The sequence below is a fragment of the Mycotypha africana genome (genome assembly GCF_025528875.1).
Source record: "Mycotypha africana strain NRRL 2978 chromosome Unknown BDF20scaffold_15, whole genome shotgun sequence".
NCBI classification, from domain to species: Eukaryota; Fungi; Mucoromycota; class Mucoromycetes; order Mucorales; family Mycotyphaceae; genus Mycotypha; species Mycotypha africana.
Genome location: NW_026515739.1, coordinates 240,245 through 260,268, shown reverse-complemented (window position 1 = coordinate 260,268; position 20,024 = coordinate 240,245). Strand labels below are relative to the sequence as shown.

General features: G+C 36.5%; 12 protein-coding genes across 12 annotated transcripts; 9 read left to right on the top strand and 3 right to left on the bottom strand.

The window, feature by feature from the left end:
• Positions 1–1,057: 1,057 nt before the first annotated feature.
• BDF20DRAFT_900188 (uncharacterized protein) lies at positions 1,058–1,504 on the top strand (the record flags this gene model as incomplete). Its single annotated transcript, XM_053082714.1, has 3 exons — positions 1,058–1,139; positions 1,196–1,422; positions 1,488–1,504. Coding segments are annotated over 2 exons (276 nt in total), but the record flags the coding sequence as incomplete, so codon positions are not given.
• A 3-nt stretch (positions 1,505–1,507) lies between these two features.
• Positions 1,508–2,322, top strand: BDF20DRAFT_927974 (uncharacterized protein; the record flags this gene model as incomplete). Its single annotated transcript, XM_053084717.1, has 1 exon — positions 1,508–2,322. A coding segment is annotated over one exon (516 nt), but the record flags the coding sequence as incomplete, so codon positions are not given.
• Positions 2,231–2,678, top strand: BDF20DRAFT_900183 (uncharacterized protein; the record flags this gene model as incomplete). The annotated part of the gene is made up of 1 exon (XM_053082713.1): positions 2,231–2,678. A coding segment is annotated over one exon (193 nt), but the record flags the coding sequence as incomplete, so codon positions are not given.
• Positions 2,679–3,621: 943 nt separating this feature from the next.
• Positions 3,622–4,373, top strand: BDF20DRAFT_900182 (uncharacterized protein). The gene is made up of 4 exons (XM_053082712.1): positions 3,622–3,761; positions 3,842–3,891; positions 3,960–4,011; positions 4,087–4,373. Exons 1-4 carry the CDS (start codon positions 3,645–3,647, stop codon positions 4,183–4,185), a joined length of 318 nt encoding a protein of 105 aa, XP_052931168.1. The 5' UTR covers positions 3,622–3,644; the 3' UTR covers positions 4,186–4,373.
• A 1,018-nt stretch (positions 4,374–5,391) lies between these two features.
• Positions 5,392–5,754, top strand: BDF20DRAFT_917514 (uncharacterized protein; the record flags this gene model as incomplete). Its single annotated transcript, XM_053084580.1, has 1 exon — positions 5,392–5,754. The coding sequence occupies one exon, from the start codon at positions 5,392–5,394 to the stop codon at positions 5,752–5,754; it is 363 nt and encodes a 120-aa protein (XP_052931167.1).
• A 194-nt stretch (positions 5,755–5,948) lies between these two features.
• Positions 5,949–6,556, bottom strand: BDF20DRAFT_900179 (uncharacterized protein; the record flags this gene model as incomplete). Its single annotated transcript, XM_053082711.1, has 3 exons — positions 6,183–6,556; positions 6,031–6,076; positions 5,949–5,978 (listed from the first exon to the last, which is right to left on the bottom strand). Coding segments are annotated over exons 1-3 (216 nt in total), but the record flags the coding sequence as incomplete, so codon positions are not given.
• Positions 6,557–7,638: 1,082 nt separating this feature from the next.
• On the top strand, positions 7,639–8,564 carry BDF20DRAFT_908379 (Longin-like domain-containing protein; the record flags this gene model as incomplete). Its single annotated transcript, XM_053083476.1, has 4 exons — positions 7,639–7,710; positions 7,812–7,921; positions 8,023–8,186; positions 8,257–8,564. 4 exons carry the CDS (start codon positions 7,639–7,641, stop codon positions 8,562–8,564), a joined length of 654 nt encoding a protein of 217 aa, XP_052931165.1.
• A 580-nt stretch (positions 8,565–9,144) lies between these two features.
• Positions 9,145–9,814, bottom strand: BDF20DRAFT_917512 (multi protein bridging factor 1-domain-containing protein; the record flags this gene model as incomplete). Its single annotated transcript, XM_053084579.1, has 3 exons — positions 9,145–9,492; positions 9,620–9,708; positions 9,808–9,814. 3 exons carry the CDS (start codon positions 9,812–9,814, stop codon positions 9,145–9,147), a joined length of 444 nt encoding a protein of 147 aa, XP_052931164.1.
• Positions 9,815–10,515: 701 nt separating this feature from the next.
• BDF20DRAFT_908377 (protein phosphatase PP1 regulatory subunit sds22) lies at positions 10,516–12,023 on the top strand (the record flags this gene model as incomplete). The annotated part of the gene is made up of 6 exons (XM_053083475.1): positions 10,516–10,770; positions 10,841–10,912; positions 10,996–11,126; positions 11,215–11,452; positions 11,530–11,676; positions 11,757–12,023. 6 exons carry the CDS (start codon positions 10,516–10,518, stop codon positions 12,021–12,023), a joined length of 1,110 nt encoding a protein of 369 aa, XP_052931163.1.
• A 207-nt stretch (positions 12,024–12,230) lies between these two features.
• Positions 12,231–14,002, top strand: BDF20DRAFT_224848 (Sds3-like-domain-containing protein). The gene is made up of 4 exons (XM_053074953.1): positions 12,231–13,137; positions 13,200–13,255; positions 13,353–13,601; positions 13,675–14,002. Exons 1-4 carry the CDS (start codon positions 12,425–12,427, stop codon positions 13,848–13,850), a joined length of 1,194 nt encoding a protein of 397 aa, XP_052931162.1. The 5' UTR covers positions 12,231–12,424; the 3' UTR covers positions 13,851–14,002.
• Positions 14,003–15,227: 1,225 nt separating this feature from the next.
• On the bottom strand, positions 15,228–17,333 carry BDF20DRAFT_224855 (uncharacterized protein). The gene has a single exon (XM_053074954.1). It carries the CDS (start codon positions 16,955–16,957, stop codon positions 15,392–15,394), a length of 1,566 nt encoding a protein of 521 aa, XP_052931161.1. The 5' UTR covers positions 16,958–17,333; the 3' UTR covers positions 15,228–15,391.
• Positions 17,334–17,406: 73 nt separating this feature from the next.
• Positions 17,407–19,726, top strand: BDF20DRAFT_900119 (uncharacterized protein). The gene is made up of 11 exons (XM_053082710.1): positions 17,407–17,502; positions 17,589–17,626; positions 17,707–17,974; positions 18,041–18,127; positions 18,209–18,264; positions 18,347–18,611; positions 18,715–18,866; positions 18,944–19,004; positions 19,076–19,220; positions 19,291–19,435; positions 19,527–19,726. The coding sequence occupies exons 1-10, from the start codon at positions 17,413–17,415 to the stop codon at positions 19,347–19,349; spliced, it is 1,221 nt and encodes a 406-aa protein (XP_052931160.1). The 5' UTR covers positions 17,407–17,412; the 3' UTR covers positions 19,350–19,435; positions 19,527–19,726.
• The last annotated feature ends 298 nt before the right edge of the window (positions 19,727–20,024 follow it).

Sequence of the window (20,024 nt, the reverse complement as noted above, 5' to 3'; positions counted from 1 at the left end):
GCTCCAACTAACCAATCTGTATCACACTATCCAACCATTTACTTACTCTGATTCTTTGATACAGAGGATAAATATACAATTGACGGTGTTCTAATTACTTTGTCTAAGCTGCTGGTACAATAGTATTTCGAGCATTCTTTTGAACAGGAATGTAAGCATACGTAGGTCAAAGATAATTCAAAAGATATCAAAAGTTGGCTTATCAAAGGAATAGTTCTCTACTATTCCGATCAAAATGGAACGTTGCCTGCTGAGGGCAAGAGGAACTAATATATTGTGCAATTGGAGATATAATTCATCATGTAGCAATTTTATTTGGGCATGAACAAGGGTTTTGAATCGTAAAGCAAACAAGATTTTTCCTTCTGAGAGAGTTTACAACTCGAAACCCTAAAAAAGATACTTTATACTTGTACTTTGAAGTAAAATCATTTGTTATACCAAGATCGATACAAGCAGGCATAATTGTGTTCCGAATAGAGTTATTTTTACTTCCGTACGAAGCACTTTCGAATTTTTTAGTGGACAATTTGAGTTTTATTAGAAGACGTTTCTAGGTAAAACAGGACAAGCATGGAAATACTGTACGATATTTAACACTTTAATTGGATAGCGTCACCACGCCTAAAGTACTACGAGAAGTATTGAAACTTTCAGCGCGACACAGATCTTATTAGTAATAGACACAGGGTTGTGGTTTACGAGACGTTATTTATGGATCAGATAAATTGATCCACGTGTTCTGCCGGCACGTAGATAACGGTTGTTATCAATTGTAATAAAAATATATGTTGTCAAACTTGAAGCATTTACAGAAAATAAGATTGACGTCTTTCCTTTGATTTCCATCTTCTTATTCTTATTCTTCTTTCATACTTTCTTTCCTCATCCTATAAGCTATTACTTACCATAAAATCTTGCAAAAAATCAAATCGGTGGCAGAAGCCCATAAGAATAAAGTCAAAGATAAGTCCTTCCGTAAGTAACACATGATCGCGCTGCCACAAATAGGTTATAGTGGTAATCCTCAAAACATGTTTCGTATGACTATGTTGAGTGCAACGATTGCAAAATACGCGGACATTTCAACAAGGCATACCATGAATGCAAGTTTTACAAAGCAGTATCTGCGCGTGATGGTAAGTATCATGCTCTCACTGCAAGACAAGTTTATATTTGCTTAACGAAAATTTAGTTGGAAGTAGCGGCAAGAAACGTAAGCAATCAGCTACAATCAAGGAAGAAAAGAAGCAAGCAAAGAGAAAGAAGAAGCAAACAACTGGAGATATCAAGTGCATCAGTTGTGATATAAAGGGTCATTCTACTTCTCGTTCCCTCGAATGGAAAAGTTGCCAAGGGTTATACAGCCCAATTCGAACAATTCTGTAAAGTCTTCGACTTCGAAAAGTTAGGCTTCAGAAGGTAAAGTAGATAACACTCTGCTAAAAGATTCTGTTCTCAAGATTATTCTTTCACTTTTATCGTAGTATTGTTGAGCTTAAAGACAAACACAAGTGTGCTCTTTCGCAATCTGATTCGATTTGATGGCTTCACTGTAGACTTTTTATTTAGTCGTAAGAAGAAACCAAAACAAGACGCCATCATTGATCATCATGACTTGACGTTGGAAAACTTCTCATATGAAGAGATCACAGCAAACTACAGACCCGCATTTGTTGATCCTGGTCGAAAGACCGTATTTACAGCAGCGATCGGGTTAGAAACAGAAAGACATGAGATACGACGCTGCTCAACAAAAGAATATTACCACATGACGGGTAGTACTCGTATCAATACAGAATTAGAAAGGAAAAAAGCCAATTGTACGATAAAAGATATAGAAAGCAATATATCGAGTTGCAAAACAGGCTCGCCTGAACAGTATAAAAAATATACTACTTATATACTGCAACATTTAGGCACTCTGTTCTCATTCTACGGGTCTGATATGGGTGAAACAAGATTCCGTCTGTATCAAGGGCAGCAAGCGTGCTGCAGATACAATGTCGAACATGCTTGTTAATGGAGGTGTCAAATACGACAAAGAATTACGGAAAAAGAGAAGGGAAGAACAGATAAAATGGCCAAAGAAGAAGGGCAAACCTAAACTTAGTAAAACAAGAAAGAAAAAAAGAAACCGAAAGAGAAAGAGAAGCAGGAAGAAGAAGAGAAAGAGGAAGATAACCACGTTCAGTAAGTCTTGTAGCGATCAACTGTCAACTGAATTTGTGTATACTCACTCTAGTATCTTTCTTCTAGAAGACGATGGACCCTTGAGAAATTCAGGTTGAGTGATAGCAAAAAAGTTCCTCTGATTGTATTTGGTGACGGCATGTTCAACAAATCCGCCGTTCATTTAAAGGGCCTTAGAACTGGTGTCGTTGGTGTTCTTTGGCGTGCATTGGAGCGAAGAGAGGCCGCCGGCGATTTACTAGTGATAACCATTGATGAATATCTTAGCTGTCGAACATGCAATAATTGCCGCTCCAACACCGTTGAAGCGCTGAAGACTGTTCCAGGCCAAAGTATCCTTGTCTGCAAAACCTGTTCAATACTTAGGAACCGGGACGTCAACGCTGCAAAAAACATGTTGGCAATTAGCGTGTCGAAATGAAAGTCAACGGGAAGACCTATTGAGTTTTGTAGAAAACCAAGGAAGTCACCCGCATCAACCGCTTCCAATCGTCAGAACGAAACTGGGTCGATTTTTACAGGTAGACCTAAGTTTAGAAAAATGTAGTGGCGGCTCGTAAATTTGCTGCAGAATTCTAAACACCAATCTTACTTCGTCTGCAGTGATATTTTGACCCGTCTCCACCACGAGTAAAAACACTGAAGAGCAGTGAGGGGCCTAGCCCCCCGGTGGAGGTAGTTAGCACCTTGGCTTTCCAAACCAACGATTGTTGGACGCCGCTGATATTTTTCAGCTTTGATCCCTTTCTCTCTGCTTCCTAGGGTTTTTTAATGCCGCTATCAAGGTGGTTCTCCCTCGGTGTTGGTGTTTAAACAAATGATGAATAATTGTGGTGCCCGCCCAAAGTCTTAGCCTACCAATTATAATGATTAGTTTAGCCCCTTCCCCCTCCCCCCATTTAGATAGTATGCTTTTTCGCCCACCATGTCACCCTGACCGACACTATGCATCACTCTATTCTCAAAAAATCGAGCTGCCCCGGGCAATTTAGATAAGCTTTAATATCTCGTGTCCATTGGGCTTAAAAATGTCAGTAATAAAAATCCTTGTTTCAACGTAGAGCAGTGACCATCAGTCTGTGATCCCATATCTTATGTCCTCAACCGTCTTCCTACACTTCCGATCAAAAACCCATCCCAAATACAAAACTGGCCAGTACTTTGTCACATTTTGTTTGAACTCGACTACTTACACCACTCTCGAGAGCCTCCTACAACTCGTCGGTTAGGGCATCTATTGCTCGACTGGTTACCCTCTTCGCCTTCCCCAACCCTTTAGTATCTCGTGCCCATTTGGGCTTAAAAAAATTAGCATTTTGTAATGAAATCTTTGTTTAAACGTAGAGCAGGAAACCGCAGGTTTGAAAGACCGATTATCAATTTGCTGTAAAGCTTGGACAGCAGCTTAATTTTTCCACAACTCCTATTACACTTTGACAGATTCATTTGCAATGGCACACGATCATCACGATCATTCTAACTGCAACCACGATCACAGTGTTGATAAGCTATCTGCGGCCACTAGTCAGCTGACATCTCAACAGCGGGCTGTAGACAAACTAGCAAAGGTAAAGTAGAGATCTCTCGATGGAATGGTAAGCTAAGGCGGCCGATAACGAACTTATACACATATTTGAAAATATGTCAGGCTCTAGTAGAGATGCAAGAGTTAGCAAATTTGCATAAAAAGTCAATCCAGTAAGTAAAACATACTATAGTATTTGCTCAGAGCAGCAGCCTGAATAACAAATTTGTGCTTTGTATAGAGATAAACCTACCTCCAATGAACCTGTGAACAAAGCTGATGTGGAATTACTGGTATGAAAAAATCCTTACAGTGAAAATGAAAGGCAAGATATCCTATTTACATTAAACGCGTCTCGTTTATGATAGATGAAGGAATTTTGTTTAACAAAAGCTGAAGCAGAAAAGGCTTTAAGAGCTAACAAATCTGATTTGGTTGCTACCATAACCGAATTAATCAAAGCTTAGATGAAGAGTGCCTCAAACAAAGTAATTAGAATATAATATGGTACAGCTAAACAATTCATATACAACATACCAACCCCATATTGAAGTTAAATTAATAAAAAATATCGGGCGGGTCTCTTCAAATTATCATTTGGAGTATTTCTTTTCGACAATGTGAAAATTTTCTGATCCTGCAACGATGTCCCGTTATGATCTCTTTTTTTTTTCTTTTTTTTTGTTGATATTATGGAAGGAAAGCAGAAGAGAAAGAGAAACTGTTTTGGTGCAGCAACGTCACAAAGTAGTACTATTTTTAGGAAGAAAAAGTCTCGCTCAAACCTCTTCATCTCTACGATAGTTTACTCGTGACGAAGATGGTTAAAAATATCACTACAAACGAAGTAATGATATTAAGAAATTTACGAGCCGCCACTACAATTTCTAGACCTGGATCTACCTGTGAAATCAAACCAGTTTCGTGCTGGCGATTAGAGGGAGTGTACAGAAAACTCAATAGACCATCCCAGCGGCTAACTATGAGGGACCTTTCAGATCGCATGAAAGCAACAACCAACGTCAGGAACAATAATTATCCCGGGGTACTCCTAAACGCTCGAAAATTCGCATCTGATTTCAAAAAAATATGTAAGCAACATGATAACATCCGATGAATTCAGGGAAGAAAAGTAGTTTTTTTTTGTCAAAGCCTTTGGGTTAGATGAGTAATTATCCACCTAAGGGGAAGACTTACTCTTTTACGGAAATTTCTGACTCACTGAGTATTACCAGACCATAATACATGTGCCATCTATATATCTCGATACCCATTTCGTAGACAGCAGACAGTATAACTCTTCATAAATAGCAGTAATTTTAGTTTTCTTTTCTTTTTCTGTAGTTTGTTTTTGGAACAGAAATAAAGACGATGGTTTGATTTCATTGAGCTTTCGTGTTTACTTTCTCTTGTGCTATTCTTTATTTTTAATCCTATAGTTAAAATCAGCGAATACCACAGAAGGTATGCAATAGAGACATTTTCAAAAATTGCGTTAAACTTATTGTTAGGCTTTTAATAATGTATTTCCACTGCAATAAACTATATATTTATAGCTGCTCCTGCTTTAACGTAGCAAGAAGTATATACATCTTTGCCGTCCTTCACTGCTACAGCCATGGGCCCAATTTTTCCTCAATATCCTGCAACCTTGCAAGTTAACCCTGATCGCAATGGTCGCATATCTTTCACTGACAGCGTCATTGCGTACATTTTTGCAGCAAGAGCAGACCTTCAACCTAAACAATGATCCTGCCGAAACTGCAGCATTCAAAAATGCTCAGATTAAGGGCATTCTGTCTCACCTTTCAGCATATAGAAAAAATGTCTGCATGCTCATGATGAATAATTTGGTAGAGAAGAGCAAGGCCAATAATAACCATCCTTTCGGCATTTCGACGCCTTGGGAAAAGCTGCCGTCGAGCTATAAGCAATTCTATGTCAAGCAACTTGGAGAAATGGCTTCGCAGTCCAACATTCCTTTAGCAAGATGTGAAGACAGTAGGGCTGCGAAGGGACTCTTGCGGGTGTATTAGCAATCATCATTACAGCCTTTGTGGTTTGGTAAATTGACTACTTTATTATTTTTGTGTTCTATCATTCATATGATCTCTCAACTAATAGTATAACATTCTTTGTTTATCCTTACAACTAGTATCAGATTGCATATACAAAACCTCCATCCAAGCCCAAGTTGAAAAAGTAGACTATTGTTAAAAGGAATAAGTACATGATGCCCTGAGTTTTGCTTATCCCAGGACTCGAACCTGAATAAAAGTAAAATTAATTACTCTTATTTCAACCAGTTAAACTAGATAAGCGGGTATGGGAATCTTGGCCTGATGTCTCCTTATAATCCTCTTAACATTTAACAACTTGCTCGAAAAAAGAAAAAGAAAACTATGGAACGCGGAGAAGCTTGGACTATAAAAGTTGAAGTCCTAAGCTAGGTCATAAAAGGTACTCTGCAAAAGCAGGTGCTCGGTTTGCCCTTCCCGCCAAGCGCTTCTCGATCATGATTAAAGCTTCAGACAGACAAAACAACTCTTGATAAGCAAGTGGTAAATGAGGGGAAACAAAAAAGAGGAAGGTGTGAAGGGCCATGACAAACTATCTAACACCATTCTTCAGTGTTAGGATCCCAGAAGACGACAGATGACCGCTCAACGCCAACACTAGCGACAAAGGGGTTTACGAGGCCCAGTAAACTGCCCTATGGTATGCCGGTGTCAATCAGAACAAGATTAATGGGAACAAAGAACATAGTATGCAGTAGATGACGCAAAAGCCAAGGAGCAAGCGTTACAGAGGATATAAGTAAACGATGGCCGTTAATGTATGAAAAAAAAAAGAGAAAAAAAGAGACCTCCAAAGAGAAAACATGGGGACTTTTTATAGCAATACAAGCCTCCCTATTCGTATGTAAGTAGTCTCTTTCTGAATAGTACATATGCCTACAAATTATCGTGGGGTACTTTTTTAACTGATAGAATTCTGGCTGATATAGGCGTTAATTTGAAAACTGACTTGGCTAAATAAGATGTGACGTTATGTGAAGACTTATATACTGACCAAAGGTTGCTTGACGTGATGTTATACAGTTAGGTTCTTTTATTTTGCTTTTGACATAAAACCTTTCTAGTATAGCACCAACAAATTACTTCATATATGCTTCTTCAATGAAGATACCTTGATTATCATTCACATTTTATTCAATCAGTAGATATAAATATTGAACGTTACTTATTCTTCTACTTATTCGTTTATTCATTTGTTTTTACAATTCTATTGAACATCAGTATCTGCATAGTAGTTTTCCAGTAATCATCTCAGGAAAATATAAAATACCTCAAGTTAGTGGCAAAAGCTAAACAAATAATACTGTATGTGTTTAAGCATGTTTGTCCAAAGTTTTACGTGCTGATTATTTTGACAAATGTGCGCCAAACAATTGATGCATCACATTTTCTGAGACACCCATTTATAATAATCCCTGAAGAAGTTGCATGAGCGTTCAGTTGGTTAAAGATCCAGAATGATTGCCATTGTTGCTAGTATTGGCTAACAGAGGAATGGGATTATGGAAAAAAGTCAACGGAAAGATATCCACCCTATTTTCTGCAGATGCTTCGAGTTTAGCAACATATATTTTTAATACAAATGACAATAGCCGTTATGAGATCAGTTGAACGCGTAGATCAATTCATTTGGTCCATGAATAAAGTCTCGTCAATCGCAACCTTGTGCCTATTGCTAATTCAAGTACGCCTTATAGTGCCTTAGACGTAGTGTCACTATCAATTGACAAGTGTCCACTGACTTTCAAAATAATGCCTCCAATTAAACGCTCAGAGTTTATTCCTGGATGTTTAGTTGCCCGCAGTTCAGTCCTTTGTTTCTTGGTTATTGAACTTTGAATAATGGTGAAAACTACCATCATCGCTAGAATCTCAGATGGGCTTCCCTTGGCTGCCAGCATGGATGATGAGCAGGTAGACATATCAATAAAGATGTCTTAAGCGTCTAGAGTCATTTATTCACACGTCGTACCCTTATTATAATTTTTTCATGTTTAACCCTTTCAAAAAAAAAGATTGAGATGGAGTTAACTGACTACAAGAATCAGGCAAAAGCTATATTCAAGAGACTTAACATCAACTCTGAGCCGAGATGTTCCATAGAATCAGGCAAATATGTGTTTCAGTAAGTTTTCTCTGTCTGTTTTTAATGATACAACATGTAGGGTACGATTTGATTGTATTATATATCTGCTAACGCGACGGACTCCCTCATCGAATCTATAGCTATATAATTGAAGGAAGTGTTTGCTATCTTTGTATCTGTGACAAGTCATATCCTCGGAAGCTTGCTTTCAGTTATCTGGAAGAATTGGCCAAGGAATTTAATATGAGTTATGGTAACGAGGTTGAAAAACCTGGTTTGAGGCCTTATGCCTTTGTCAAATTTGGTAAGCTTAAATTCCAAACTATTGAATATTCTGATCACCGTTTCATTAACGAACACAATGTTGCTTTCAGATACATTTATGCAAAAGACAAAAAGAATTTATCAAGACACACGAACTCAAAGCAATTTAACAAAATTGAACGAGGATTTGCAAGATGTAACACGTATCATGACAAAAAATATGGAAGATTTATTATGGCGAGGAGACAGTCTTGACCGTATGAGTACTATTTCAGGCGAATTAAAGGATAGTGCAAAGTTATTTAAAGACAAAGCACGTCATTTAAACTTGCAAGCCTTATATCGTAAATACGGTCCACCTGTCATTATTGCTTCTGTCATATTATTCGTACTCATCATTCGCTATTACTGGTTCTAATCCTCTCCACTCAATTCAACCTGCGCTGAAAACAAGAAGAGCAAAAGAAACAGCTATACCTCTTATTACATCATTTCCTAATAATACTAATGGAATAAAAAAAAAAGTGCTTATTCAATCAAACACAGGATATCGCATATCGCGCCAGTATTTGCTAATTGTTTAAAATGGTGAAGGCATGAAGAACCGGATATGCCTGATCACCCGTGTTCAATTTTTCTTTCTTCATGATAAACAACTCAAAGTAGGCTATTACACAAATGATAAACTTTGAACGATTTAAAACGCGGATTTTAATGGTACAAGGCCAACGGCCTAGTGTCTTTGCTTGTATTCAAAATAAAAGGTGTTTGCCAAAAGGGATGAAAAGCTCCTTCTAATATAATGGCTGTGAGAATATATATAAAAGTATGTATAAAGGAATATTTATGTATAGTTTTGGAATGCTGATAACTCCCCAAGTAATATATAATAAAGAATCTACAAATGTCTTTTGGGCGTCAATAACGTCTAAGTGTCCATGATTTTTCTTAAAAGTCCGTTGTTACTTTAGATGCTGTCCTTATTTCTATCTATTTAATTACTTCTTCTTGCCAAAAGTTAAAGGTTCACCGATATTCTTGCCTCTCAACTTGATACCAAGAGCACGTTCTAATTTGCCGAGAATTTGCTGATTAGGAATGGCCTTACCAGCTTCATATTCATTGACAACTTGAGGCTTTTCGTTGATCAATTGAGCTAAATCCTTTTGAGTGATATTCTTAGCTTGACGGCCCTTTTGAATGGCCTTACCAACAGAGATATCAACTCTGGGAGGAGGAGGGACATCGTTTTCACGATCCAACTTGGCAATACGCCGGTGATCGGTATTCGCATGTCCAGCATTGGTCAAAGTGCTCTTCTTTTCGGTAACAACAGATGCACCAACCTACGAAACAATAAAGAAACGAAGCATCATGATAAGCAAAAACGTACACCTTTTTTCTTGCGGAAAAGAAAATAAATGTAAACTCTTGTCCCTCGCTCCTTAAAGAGACGCACAAACGAATACTTACTCTTCTGGCAGCATTTAATTCAGCTTGAGAACGAGTGACCTTGGCTTTAGCAGGATCACGCTTGCGAAGAATGGTAGTGCTATCCCAGTCTATAAAAAATGTATTCCGTATTGATCATCGATCAGTATCAAAACTTCTCTGGTAATTGTAGATACATATGTGACTGAACTGTCCATCAAAATACGTACCAGACATTGTTGAATATATATGGAAAGATATGTTTACAAAAAGAAAAAGAAAAAAGTGTAGAACACAGCTGATTTCCCTCTTATAAGACGAGTGAGAAAAAAAAAAAAAATTGACCTATAAAATTGACTCACCAATAACAATTCTTAGCTTAGCCATTGGAAAGCCATGGAACAAATGAAATGAGCAAATTTTATTTGCTTAGCTGTCATTGAAAAAAGTGTCGCACGTTTTTTGGTGAGCCTTTTGACAGACAGAACTGCGGTAAGTAAGTGCAGCTCAATTATATTGCTACGCCATGGATGTAGTGTATCCAAAAGGAAAGACTATCGAATTTTCAAAAGAAACATGCTATAGCAAACAGTACAGCACGAATTGTTATTGTCGTATTTGATATCTTCCTTTCCCAACTTTTGCTTTTACCAAACGAGCATAGTATAATGACTGTAGCTTGCGTTGGCTACGAACGACCAAACTTCTTTCTATACAATTCAATATAGATTAAAATAAGGATTAGCCATTTTCGTCACTAGCTATTGGTTTCATACTCTCGATGACGCTCTCACTGTTATGCTGCTTTAAAAGTAATCGCGTACGGCTCTTCAATAACACGACTCTGGGTTTCAACTTCCGGTTAATGCATCCTGCTTTCAAATGTTTCCATAAAATTTATCTTTTACTTCCTAACGCATCTAAAGAATTTTGAAGAAATGAGCGAAGAAGAAAGCAGACAACAACTGGAAAAAGAGCAAAACAACAATAACCATAATAATGATGCTGTAGAAAGTGAACCAGAATTTTCTGAAAATGAACAAGAAGAAGTTAACGCGGAAGAAGAGCTTACTGAAAAAGGTAATGCAATGTTTGTACATTACAAATCAGTTAGAAAGTTTAAAAGACTCAACAACACTATTGATATCGCCCGTCTTCTAGAGCTTCTCGACGATTACCCTGACGACGAGGAGGTAAAAGGAGCAAAGGTACACGAAAATTGATTTTTCGTTTAGAAACTCATTGCCATTGCATTGTGTATAGGAAATTAACTGTATACACATGAAAGTAAACAGTATACCCAATCTCGGTTTGGAGCGATTCAAAAATCTTCAGGTGAGCGAAAAAGCATTTCTTAAGCCAAAATAGATACCCAATAGACGTGCTGGTTCTAACATTGCCGTTCCAACAACCCTAAGACTCTTTGCTTGAGGCAAAACTTTATCATTGATATTGAGGGTTTGGAACCTCTAATTGCATTGAAAGAATTGGACTTGTACGATAACAAGATATCGCATATGCGAGGATTGAATCATTTGGTGCAGTTAGAGTATGGATGTTTTGCTAAGACTGTATCTTAAAAATGGAAAGACTTATTCAACAGCTGTGAATGCTATTACCCGCTTTTTACAAATTAGAAACCTGGATCTTTCATTCAATAAGATCAAGCATATCAAAAATATTGACAAACTAGTCAACCTCAATAATCTTTACTTTGTCAGCAACAAGATTTCGAAAATTGAGAATTTAGATACGTTAGTGAATGTTACAAACCTGGAATTGGGAGCTAATCGCATTCGTGTGATTGAAAATTTGGATAACCTCGTTAATTTGACGCAATTATGGTTGGGAAAGAATAAAATCACAAAGTTAGAGGTAACCTCACCTATTCAAGAAGTGTTCAACTCCAAAAGATATTTATTGAAATCGTCTAACACTCTTCCAAAACGTAGAATTTGGGCTGTTTGAAGAATTTGAGGTCATTAAGTATTCAAAGCAATCGTCTGACAAAAATTGAAGGGTTAGAAGAATTACATAATTTGGAAGAGTTGTATTTGAGTCATAATGCCATTGAAAAGATAGAAGGACTGGAGAATAATGTAGGAAACTGCACTATCATTTTTCATTCAATTTACACTTTCTTCCTAACAAATTCTTTTGCAATCTATGGGAATTACAGCTCAAATTGAATACTTTGGACGTAGCAAATAACATGCTAACAAAAATCGAAAATCTATCACATTTACCAGAATTAGAAGAATTTTGGGCAAATTCCAACAAATTCGACAATGAATGTTATGAACAGGTAGAAAAAGAATTCAAGAACACCAAGACGCTAGCCACAATTTATCTGGAAGGGAATCCAATGCAATTGAAGAATAGAGCAACCTATCGAAATAAAATCAAACTTGCTCTACCTCAAATCAGACAAATTGATGCTACGTAGGTTATGAATGTATGACGGTAATACTCATCCGTTCTGACTACTAACAGAGGATTTATTACATAGACCTGTCAAATAAAAAAAGAAGAACGGTAAATGTATTAACTTAAGTGTGTATCAATGCATATCTGCGAAATTGAAAAAAAAAGAATAAATATTGTTCGATTAGCAAGAATTTTATTTATCAATATTTACAGCTTTAGAAGCACTACAAAATGGCAGTGGCTTGCGTCTAATCAATTTCATTTCCCGCTTTCTCTTTTCAAATGGAAAGTTGAGTCGCCTTTTCTAAGGTGTTTTGAAATAAAAAATGTCGTTTTTCGACCCCTCCCTTCTCAATTTCTTTTCTCTGCTTACCTTTTTGATATCAAATTCCTTCTTATTCTTTCATAGTTGAATAGATAATGATAGAAACTAATAATCCCTACATGTTCAGCGCCAATACTACTAATATTACCACTACCACTACCACTACTACTACTATTACTGCTGCTGCTAAAACTGATACCACTAATGATATCCCTCCAACTACTACAAATATGAATAAAGATAAAAGCAAGATTATCTCAACTATTGAAACACAAGCTGAAAACAATAGAAGTATATATAGGCACGAACCACTGAGCAATAATGGAATCCTCTACAATAATAATTCCCATCAACAACAACAGCACAAATATAGCAGTGGCACCAATAACACTAATACAATGCCCATAAAACGAGACTCTTCTCTATTTGACAATTATATCTACAATAATAAACCACCAACACCAATTTCAGCGTCGTCAACAACATCAATATCCTCACCTGCCCTTTCTTCAAATATGAAGTTTCAGCAAAATAACTACAATAGCGATAACCATTATTCACAGCAACAATCTAGTAATGGCCGTTGGTACAATGGTGCGTCGTCATCACCAGCTGTTGTTTCAGTCATACACGCACCGCCGCCACCGCCATCGATGAAAGAGAAAGAGGCTATAGAGCCAGATTCCAGGCAGATAAACACTAATACAACCTCCACGACTACAAATAATAATAAGAAAAGTAAAAGACGAAAAGAAATGACGAAGTATATGGAAAGCTTAAATCAAAATTTTTTGAAAAACAAAGAAAGGTAACACACAATAGCCGCATACGTTTGTGGATAAACAATTAATTTCTTTTTTCGATATAAAGGATATACCTGGAAAGGCTGGAATCAATACGACAAGAAATGCTTTCTGCTCGCAAAGGTATATTTATCAAAAAAAGAAAAAAAAAAAAAGAATGGGGCTAGGGTAATGGCTTGCTGTTCCCAATTAATAAAGCCAACTTGTTTCTATTATGTAGATCAGCACATAGTCTATAAAGAATGCTTACGTGATCTAGAGCAAATGAGGCAAAAAATGATTGATGAATTCTCGCTGTTCAAAGAATATCAAATCGAAGTTACAGATAGGCAATTTAAATTAGAAATATACCAAGCTGATGAAGAATATACCGCTGAGAAACAGGAAGTTAGGGAAAAGCTATACAACATGCTTGAAGAAAAACGAAGGAAGCTGAAGGAAGAGAAAGATAATTGTGATTTAACATACGGTAATACAATGGAATGTCATTCTGTTTTCTCTATTCAATTCTTTAAACCCATTGTTTTGCACATCATTACTAGATATCATGATGGAAACTCAAGCTAGAATGCATAAACGTAACTTACGAAAAAGAGGTGCTGAGCATCCAGAGAATAAGTCAAGTAAAAAGAAGCAAATGACAGGACCTGCTCTAGTCATTGGTTTGAAAGAGGAGGATATAGTAGCGGATTTGCAAGCAATGATGCAGGTAAAGTAGAAAAATAGCAAAATTCGGCAATCATCTATATAAGTTATTTGTAATGACAGCATCAGGATATTTACTACTCTTAATACGTTAGAGTTCTGCTGCTAACCTCGTCACTACTTCATCTACAATGTTCAACAATCATACCTCATCACTAAAGAAAAATATCTCTGCGAATAAAAAGAAATAAGAGATTAGAAAAAAAATGCATGAACAAAAAAATTACACCGTCCAATCACACGTCTTCTGTGCAATACAGCGTAGGGCCAATCATGATTCTTTACTTCTCGTGCCTGAAAAAACTTTATTTTTCTCCTAAACGTGTGTTTGATGAACCTGAATCAATCGAACAATCTCTTCACCGAGCTTAGGATCGATAACCGTTCCATTGCTCGAAGTGCAAATAGCTTTCTTATGATTCCACTTATTTCTCTTGCTGTGAATCAACTTCATTGGCAACTGCGATCTTGTCATCCACTGAACACGACAGACATACCTCCAAGCAAAGTCATTCATCGTATGGGCCTTTTTGATCAGCATGTTATCAACCAATGATTTCGGTAGCGTGTACAAATCAACAGCTTCACTCATCATCTTGGCGCATCCATGAATCATTTGCTTGCGTTTATATGTAACATTGTCTTTTTTGTTCGCAAGGCTGAAAATCAGGATCAATTGTTGACTCGCATTGAAAATGTCGTTGAATTTCTCCACATTCTTTTTTGGTATATGCAAATAACCCATGTTTTGTGCCAAGTCAATGTCAGATATTTGAAGCAGCTTGACCCATAAATAATTGATAGGGGATGAGATTAGACAATTTCTCAACTCGGAGTTGATAGCGTAGGGTTTTTGGCATAATGCATTTTCTGAAAAGGACACGGCAGCGCTATTTATACTGGGTCTGTCAATATACTGTTGATGTAGATCAATAGTGGTATTGATGTCCCCTTGGTAGTAAAATGAGTTTATAAAAGTCCAATACTCTATCGTAGACGAAAAATGCTGTCAATAATGATTATGATAATGACGTTGGACAAAAGCAGAGGCTGTTATCATTGTTTTGTAATTTACCTGAAGTCAGACATGGTATTACTATGATTGGCAGCTGTTGCATTGGCAAAGAAGCGGGTATATCTGTCTTGATCGGACTTTCTTGATGTATAAAGGGCATGATTGTATCTTTTCTTTGATTTCTGTTATCACTCGTTGCATAGAAATATTCTTTACTATTGCTACTGAGACTCTTTTTTTTCCTTCGGTGATAATATTCGTTCAACTTATTTTGGGTGTCTCTATAGAAGTCATATTCTAACTCAAGAAACTGTAGAAAAAATTCAAAAATTATATGAGCCACTTCCGCAAAAGGTACGCAAATCAGCAACGAAAGTACTCACATTACTAGGCTGGCAGATAATCGTATTTGAGCCTATTCCTAGGGTATTAAATAACGAAATGTCAAAATTTTTTGTCTCTTGTGCGCAAACATAGGGCGAGTTTTCTTACTTGTAGAGTTCTTCTCATGGTAGGCTCTAAACATTTCAGTGCACGATCTATACACAACATAGGCACATTGAAAACTTGGAATATGCCTGATATACTATAATGACAACGCTCAAAGTAAAATTCAATAGCCCACTATAATGACAAGATTTACTCTGAAGGGTACTTACTAACACGTTGGGACTAAAGAAATAATTTTGAATCTGCTTATATTTCGCATTTTCAGGTAAATTGATTATTTTCAAGGGACAAGCATAATGGTGAAGCAAAGTTCGAACAAAAGGACTGCATTTTAACCAGTCTAAAGATCGATGACTTCGATGCAGCACTTCCCATAAAGTAGATGACTTTGACTGTTGCTGCAGTTGTGAGTTATTATCATCACTACAGTCACTTTGACTCTCTTGATGTTTGGAATAACGATCTTTATGGTAGCTGGCCATCAGTTTTTTTTTGTCTTTCATCGTTAATGTATAGTTGAAATGCTTATCTGCAAGTATTTTCCATTCTTTGAACTGTTCATCTTCGTCATTCACTTCCTTGGATACTATAGGTATACCAAATGAAAAACGTGCTTGTCGTTGCTGTTGCTGTTGTTTTTTGGCGGCTAATTCATTATGAAAGTCGACATGCTCAACTGGGCATTCGCATATCTCTATCTCAAAACTCTCTTTATCGTCTACATCGTCTACATCACTTAACGTTCTATTTTGCTGCTCATTATCTGATAGTGTTACCATAGAGCTTTCACTGTTATGGATATTTTCTAAATCGTTAAAGTGGACATTATTATGGCTGATATCACGATCAACAGCTTCTGTAGTAGACGAAGATTGTAAATCCTTTTTCGCTTTCTCCTTGTCGTCAAGAAAAAGGCATACTGGCTCTCTCAAACAATCTTTGTTATGCATAGTAAAGGAAGAGCCCTCATTAGGAGCAGACTCTGAGTGTGAGTGTATGCTACCACAACTGACAGGATTGATAGCAGGACTTTCGTGTATTTTCAGTTTATTTGACAACGTGTCGCTCGGACAACGTATACACTCAGTACTGTTCATAGACTTGTCGTTGTTATGATTATTTTCGTCGCCTTTGTTGCTTGTTGTTGTTGTATTTTTTATTGAAATGTGTTCATGATTGTGATATGCCTGATGAAGATCGTTATATTGATATGAATCTTGCAGAAAATCAGCCTCCACGCGTTGGACAGGTATATAATGTCTTACAGCAGAAGATGATGAATGACTTGGTAGCACTTGCTGCTTTCTGTTATTACGCGAACCGTCTTTGTCAACATCCACCACGTTGTTCGTAATATTGTCTCCACTAACGGAAGAGCACTCTTCCTTATATGCTATATTCTTTGCCTTAATTGTATATGGTATATCGTTCATTTCAAGGACAAAATCGCCGTTATTATCGTCGTCTTTCTCTGCATAAGTAAATGTGATATTTTGTTTTTTGGAAAGAATAGCAGTTGCAGTATTAGATTGCACAAGTAAGACTTCTGCATCATCTACTATAGGCTGTTCAGCATCACTGCTGTAGCATTCTTGAGCACTTGTTGAAGAATCGTTTATCTTTTCGAAAGATGGAACAGTCATTATACTTCGCATGGAGAACCTCTATAGAGAAAATAGTGCAGCTAGCAAATAATGGAAAAGTTAAAAAAAAAGGAATGGGAAAGAAGATTGTATACAAACAACAAAAAAATTATTTCACTTTTCTTCATTATTTCACGAGTCATATTATTCAGCACACTTTTGATATATAATGCGCGTTGTGTAAGAAAGAAATTTAACTCTTTAATAGATCGACTCAAAAAGTTAGGGTTTCTGTTTACATATTGAGGCAATCCACCAGCTATATTGCTATTGCAGGTTCAAACCTATGCTTTGCTATCATCTTTGTATAATCATACTGCTAGCTAAATCTCCCACCGTATCTCGCTGCTGAAGCCTCCCTTCAATGCGACTATTTTATGGATCAGCAAATCGGAAATTCAATAAATTAAAGAAGCATAAATAGTCGATTTTTGGCCAAGTTCATTTTACCAACACACCCAATTTTAATGGATACAATGGAAGTAGAAGATATCTTGACAAATAAATTCCTTGAGTTTAGGCAGACAAGCATCAAAATAGGTCTTGAAGAAGCTCTGGTATTATTTTATCAATTTTTTCAATTCCATATACATTAAATGCTGTTCTTAACAAATTCTTTAACTGTCCGTTAACAAAAAAAAAGGTACAATACTCATCGATCAACCAAACTGATTGGCGATTGTAAGCAATGTCTCTCAAAATGCAACTGTCTTGTACTATACATAACGTTAGTTTATAATTTTATTATTTGTTGCAACTAGACAAACGCTGTATGAATTATATTATATAGACACAACCGTGAAGCAACTGTCGAATCGGAAGACTTCTTCTGAGACACCCACTGCAACTGCAACAGCAGGAGCAATAGTTATAGATCGTACAGGTCAACGTATTCGTGCTGGTACTAAACTATTGAGCAATGCATCCTTTATCAAAGGATATGGAAAATCCTTGTTCGATATATTTGACAAATTTGCTCAAATTATGGAAGAATACGAACAACAGGAAGAAGCTTTGTATTCATGGAAGGTATGATATATTTAAGTTTGGAAGCGTGCCGAATATATTTTGGTTAAATGACATAGAGATATTCAGCATTTATTAGAAGGCTTGCTTCATCTACCTACACGTTGCGATATAATGGAAGGATTAGCATTGCATAACCCAATTGATTATGCTTCGGTAATAACATAAACAGATACCACAATTGAAAAGCCGATGAAACCAACATATCTTTTCTTTTTGGATCTGCTTTGGAAAAAGCTCATTGATGAATTATTTCAGTTGAAGGTGGACGCGAAATTTCATATGCACATAAGGTACGTATAACACTTACAAACAGCCCAATATCTGTATAATATACATATACAGCTCACTCAAATTAACGATCTTGTCACTAAGTGAGATGATCTATAAAGTGGTTGAAACCTATCCGAACTATGCCTCTATAGCACGTTTCAAACTTGTAGAAATGCGTTCGTTGCCAGATCTGGTAACTCGATTGACGGTAGTTCACTGTGGCGATACCGTTGATTTTTTGAACGGTATTTTTGCGCAAAATCTCAAAAGTGTGAATTGGTTTTTGGCTCAATCTGTGAATAGTGGGCATTATTTTGTAAAGATAAAACAAGACATCATGGTGGATATTGTGGAGCCCCTAACAAAGGTAGTATCAAGAAAAAAAAAAAGAAAAGAAATACAACAATTACCAAATGCTGAGTTTGAGCTAAATTCAACGCCACCATTTTTTCATTATATTCATAACAAAGATGGAAGAGCACAGACCCAGTAATTTAGAATTAGTGCAATTAACAACTGCACTTCGTGTTATAGCTGGTATTGTTGGTTATTTCGGTATTAAATTGGTAGAAAATGAAGTTATGACATGTTTACAATTATTAGAGAAGGCCCAGTCCAAAAGGTATGGAAGAGGCAAAGAATGAAGACAAATTGAGTTAAACTCTTACTCACATAAATGATGTTTCCTTTCCGCAATAGATTAATTGAATTACTATTTTGCTTACTTCTCTTGGCAGCTGACCAGTTTTTGCGGAAACAGGTAGATAGAATATAAAATATTGTAAAAGAGGATCTCGCGTATTTAAACTTTGCAATATATCCTTTCTTTAGAAAGAGCTTACTCATGTTATCAATCAACTCATCAAATCAAATACATCCGAGCTACCATTATTGATGTATGTATATTTCCAAACAGATGCCATCCAGCAAATTGAAGACAATGTTAGGTCTATCTTATCCATGCAGTTACCCATACGTAAGTATAAGCCCCCCCCCAAAAAAAAGATGAGTTATACAAATAATTTATGGACCCCTCAATTTGGCAGATAAACTTGGATTATTCGAATTGCAGAAATTGTTCAGATCTATCGTACAGCCTGCATAAACCAATGAATAACAACAGCTTACCAATTTTTTTGTCCCTTCTCATGCATCGGCACAAAAACGGAGAAACAACAAAGAAAAAAAAAAGTACGATTCAAGAACGATGAAATCATTTAAGCATTTAAATTTCTCATTATATTGCTACTTCAATGTATCTACTTTGTTAACCTGTTTATAGTATTGATACTGTCGCATAATTCCAACTGTCTTGTACATAGTAAGGCAGTATACTCTTTTTCGTGCAAAATTTTGTTTCAACGGCAACGTTATCAATATTCCCATCATTTTTCTCTCCCCATCAAGCGTCAGCATTAATTTTGTTTTTCTGATAGAAAGACTTGTACCTTTCAATAAAAACAAACATTGACTATCAAAGGTTCATACTAAGTGTTTATCCCTGCCAACTAAATTCATATATGTCGCACTCTTTGCTTTCTTTTATTATGACGAAATCACAGTGAGTTACACTAAATAGCGACTATGTATTTATGGAGTAGGAAGGAATCCTCTGTAGTGTATCGAACGTTATTACAAAAAGAAATCAGTACATCAATCTTTGATCAACCGTCAACTTACTAGCCAAAATTTCCTTGATTGAGTCAGATTTACTACGAAGTACGTTGGTGTATGAACCTGCTACAGCTTTTCCATTCATTGAAAAATTTCAGACTGTTGT

Coding starts and splice junctions, on each gene's coding strand:
- BDF20DRAFT_224855 (XM_053074954.1), bottom strand. CDS start 16,957: ATGCGAAGTATAATGACTGTTCCATCTTTCGAAAAGATAAACGATTCT.
- BDF20DRAFT_900182 (XM_053082712.1), top strand. CDS start 3,645: ATGGCACACGATCATCACGATCATTCTAACTGCAACCACGATCACAGT. Junction 3,892..3,959: donor TTGCATAAAAAGTCAATCCA/GTAAGTAAAACA, acceptor TGCTTTGTATAG/AGATAAACCTACCTCCAATG. Junction 4,012..4,086: donor AAGCTGATGTGGAATTACTG/GTATGAAAAAAT, acceptor CGTTTATGATAG/ATGAAGGAATTTTGTTTAAC.
- BDF20DRAFT_900119 (XM_053082710.1), top strand. CDS start 17,413: ATGGATACAATGGAAGTAGAAGATATCTTGACAAATAAATTCCTTGAG. Junction 17,503..17,588: donor TAGGTCTTGAAGAAGCTCTG/GTATTATTTTAT, acceptor ACAAAAAAAAAG/GTACAATACTCATCGATCAA. Junction 18,265..18,346: donor AAATTTCATATGCACATAAG/GTACGTATAACA, acceptor CTTGTCACTAAG/TGAGATGATCTATAAAGTGG.
- BDF20DRAFT_224848 (XM_053074953.1), top strand. CDS start 12,425: ATGATAGAAACTAATAATCCCTACATGTTCAGCGCCAATACTACTAAT. Junction 13,138..13,199: donor TTTTTGAAAAACAAAGAAAG/GTAACACACAAT, acceptor TTCGATATAAAG/GATATACCTGGAAAGGCTGG. Junction 13,602..13,674: donor TAATTGTGATTTAACATACG/GTAATACAATGG, acceptor CATCATTACTAG/ATATCATGATGGAAACTCAA.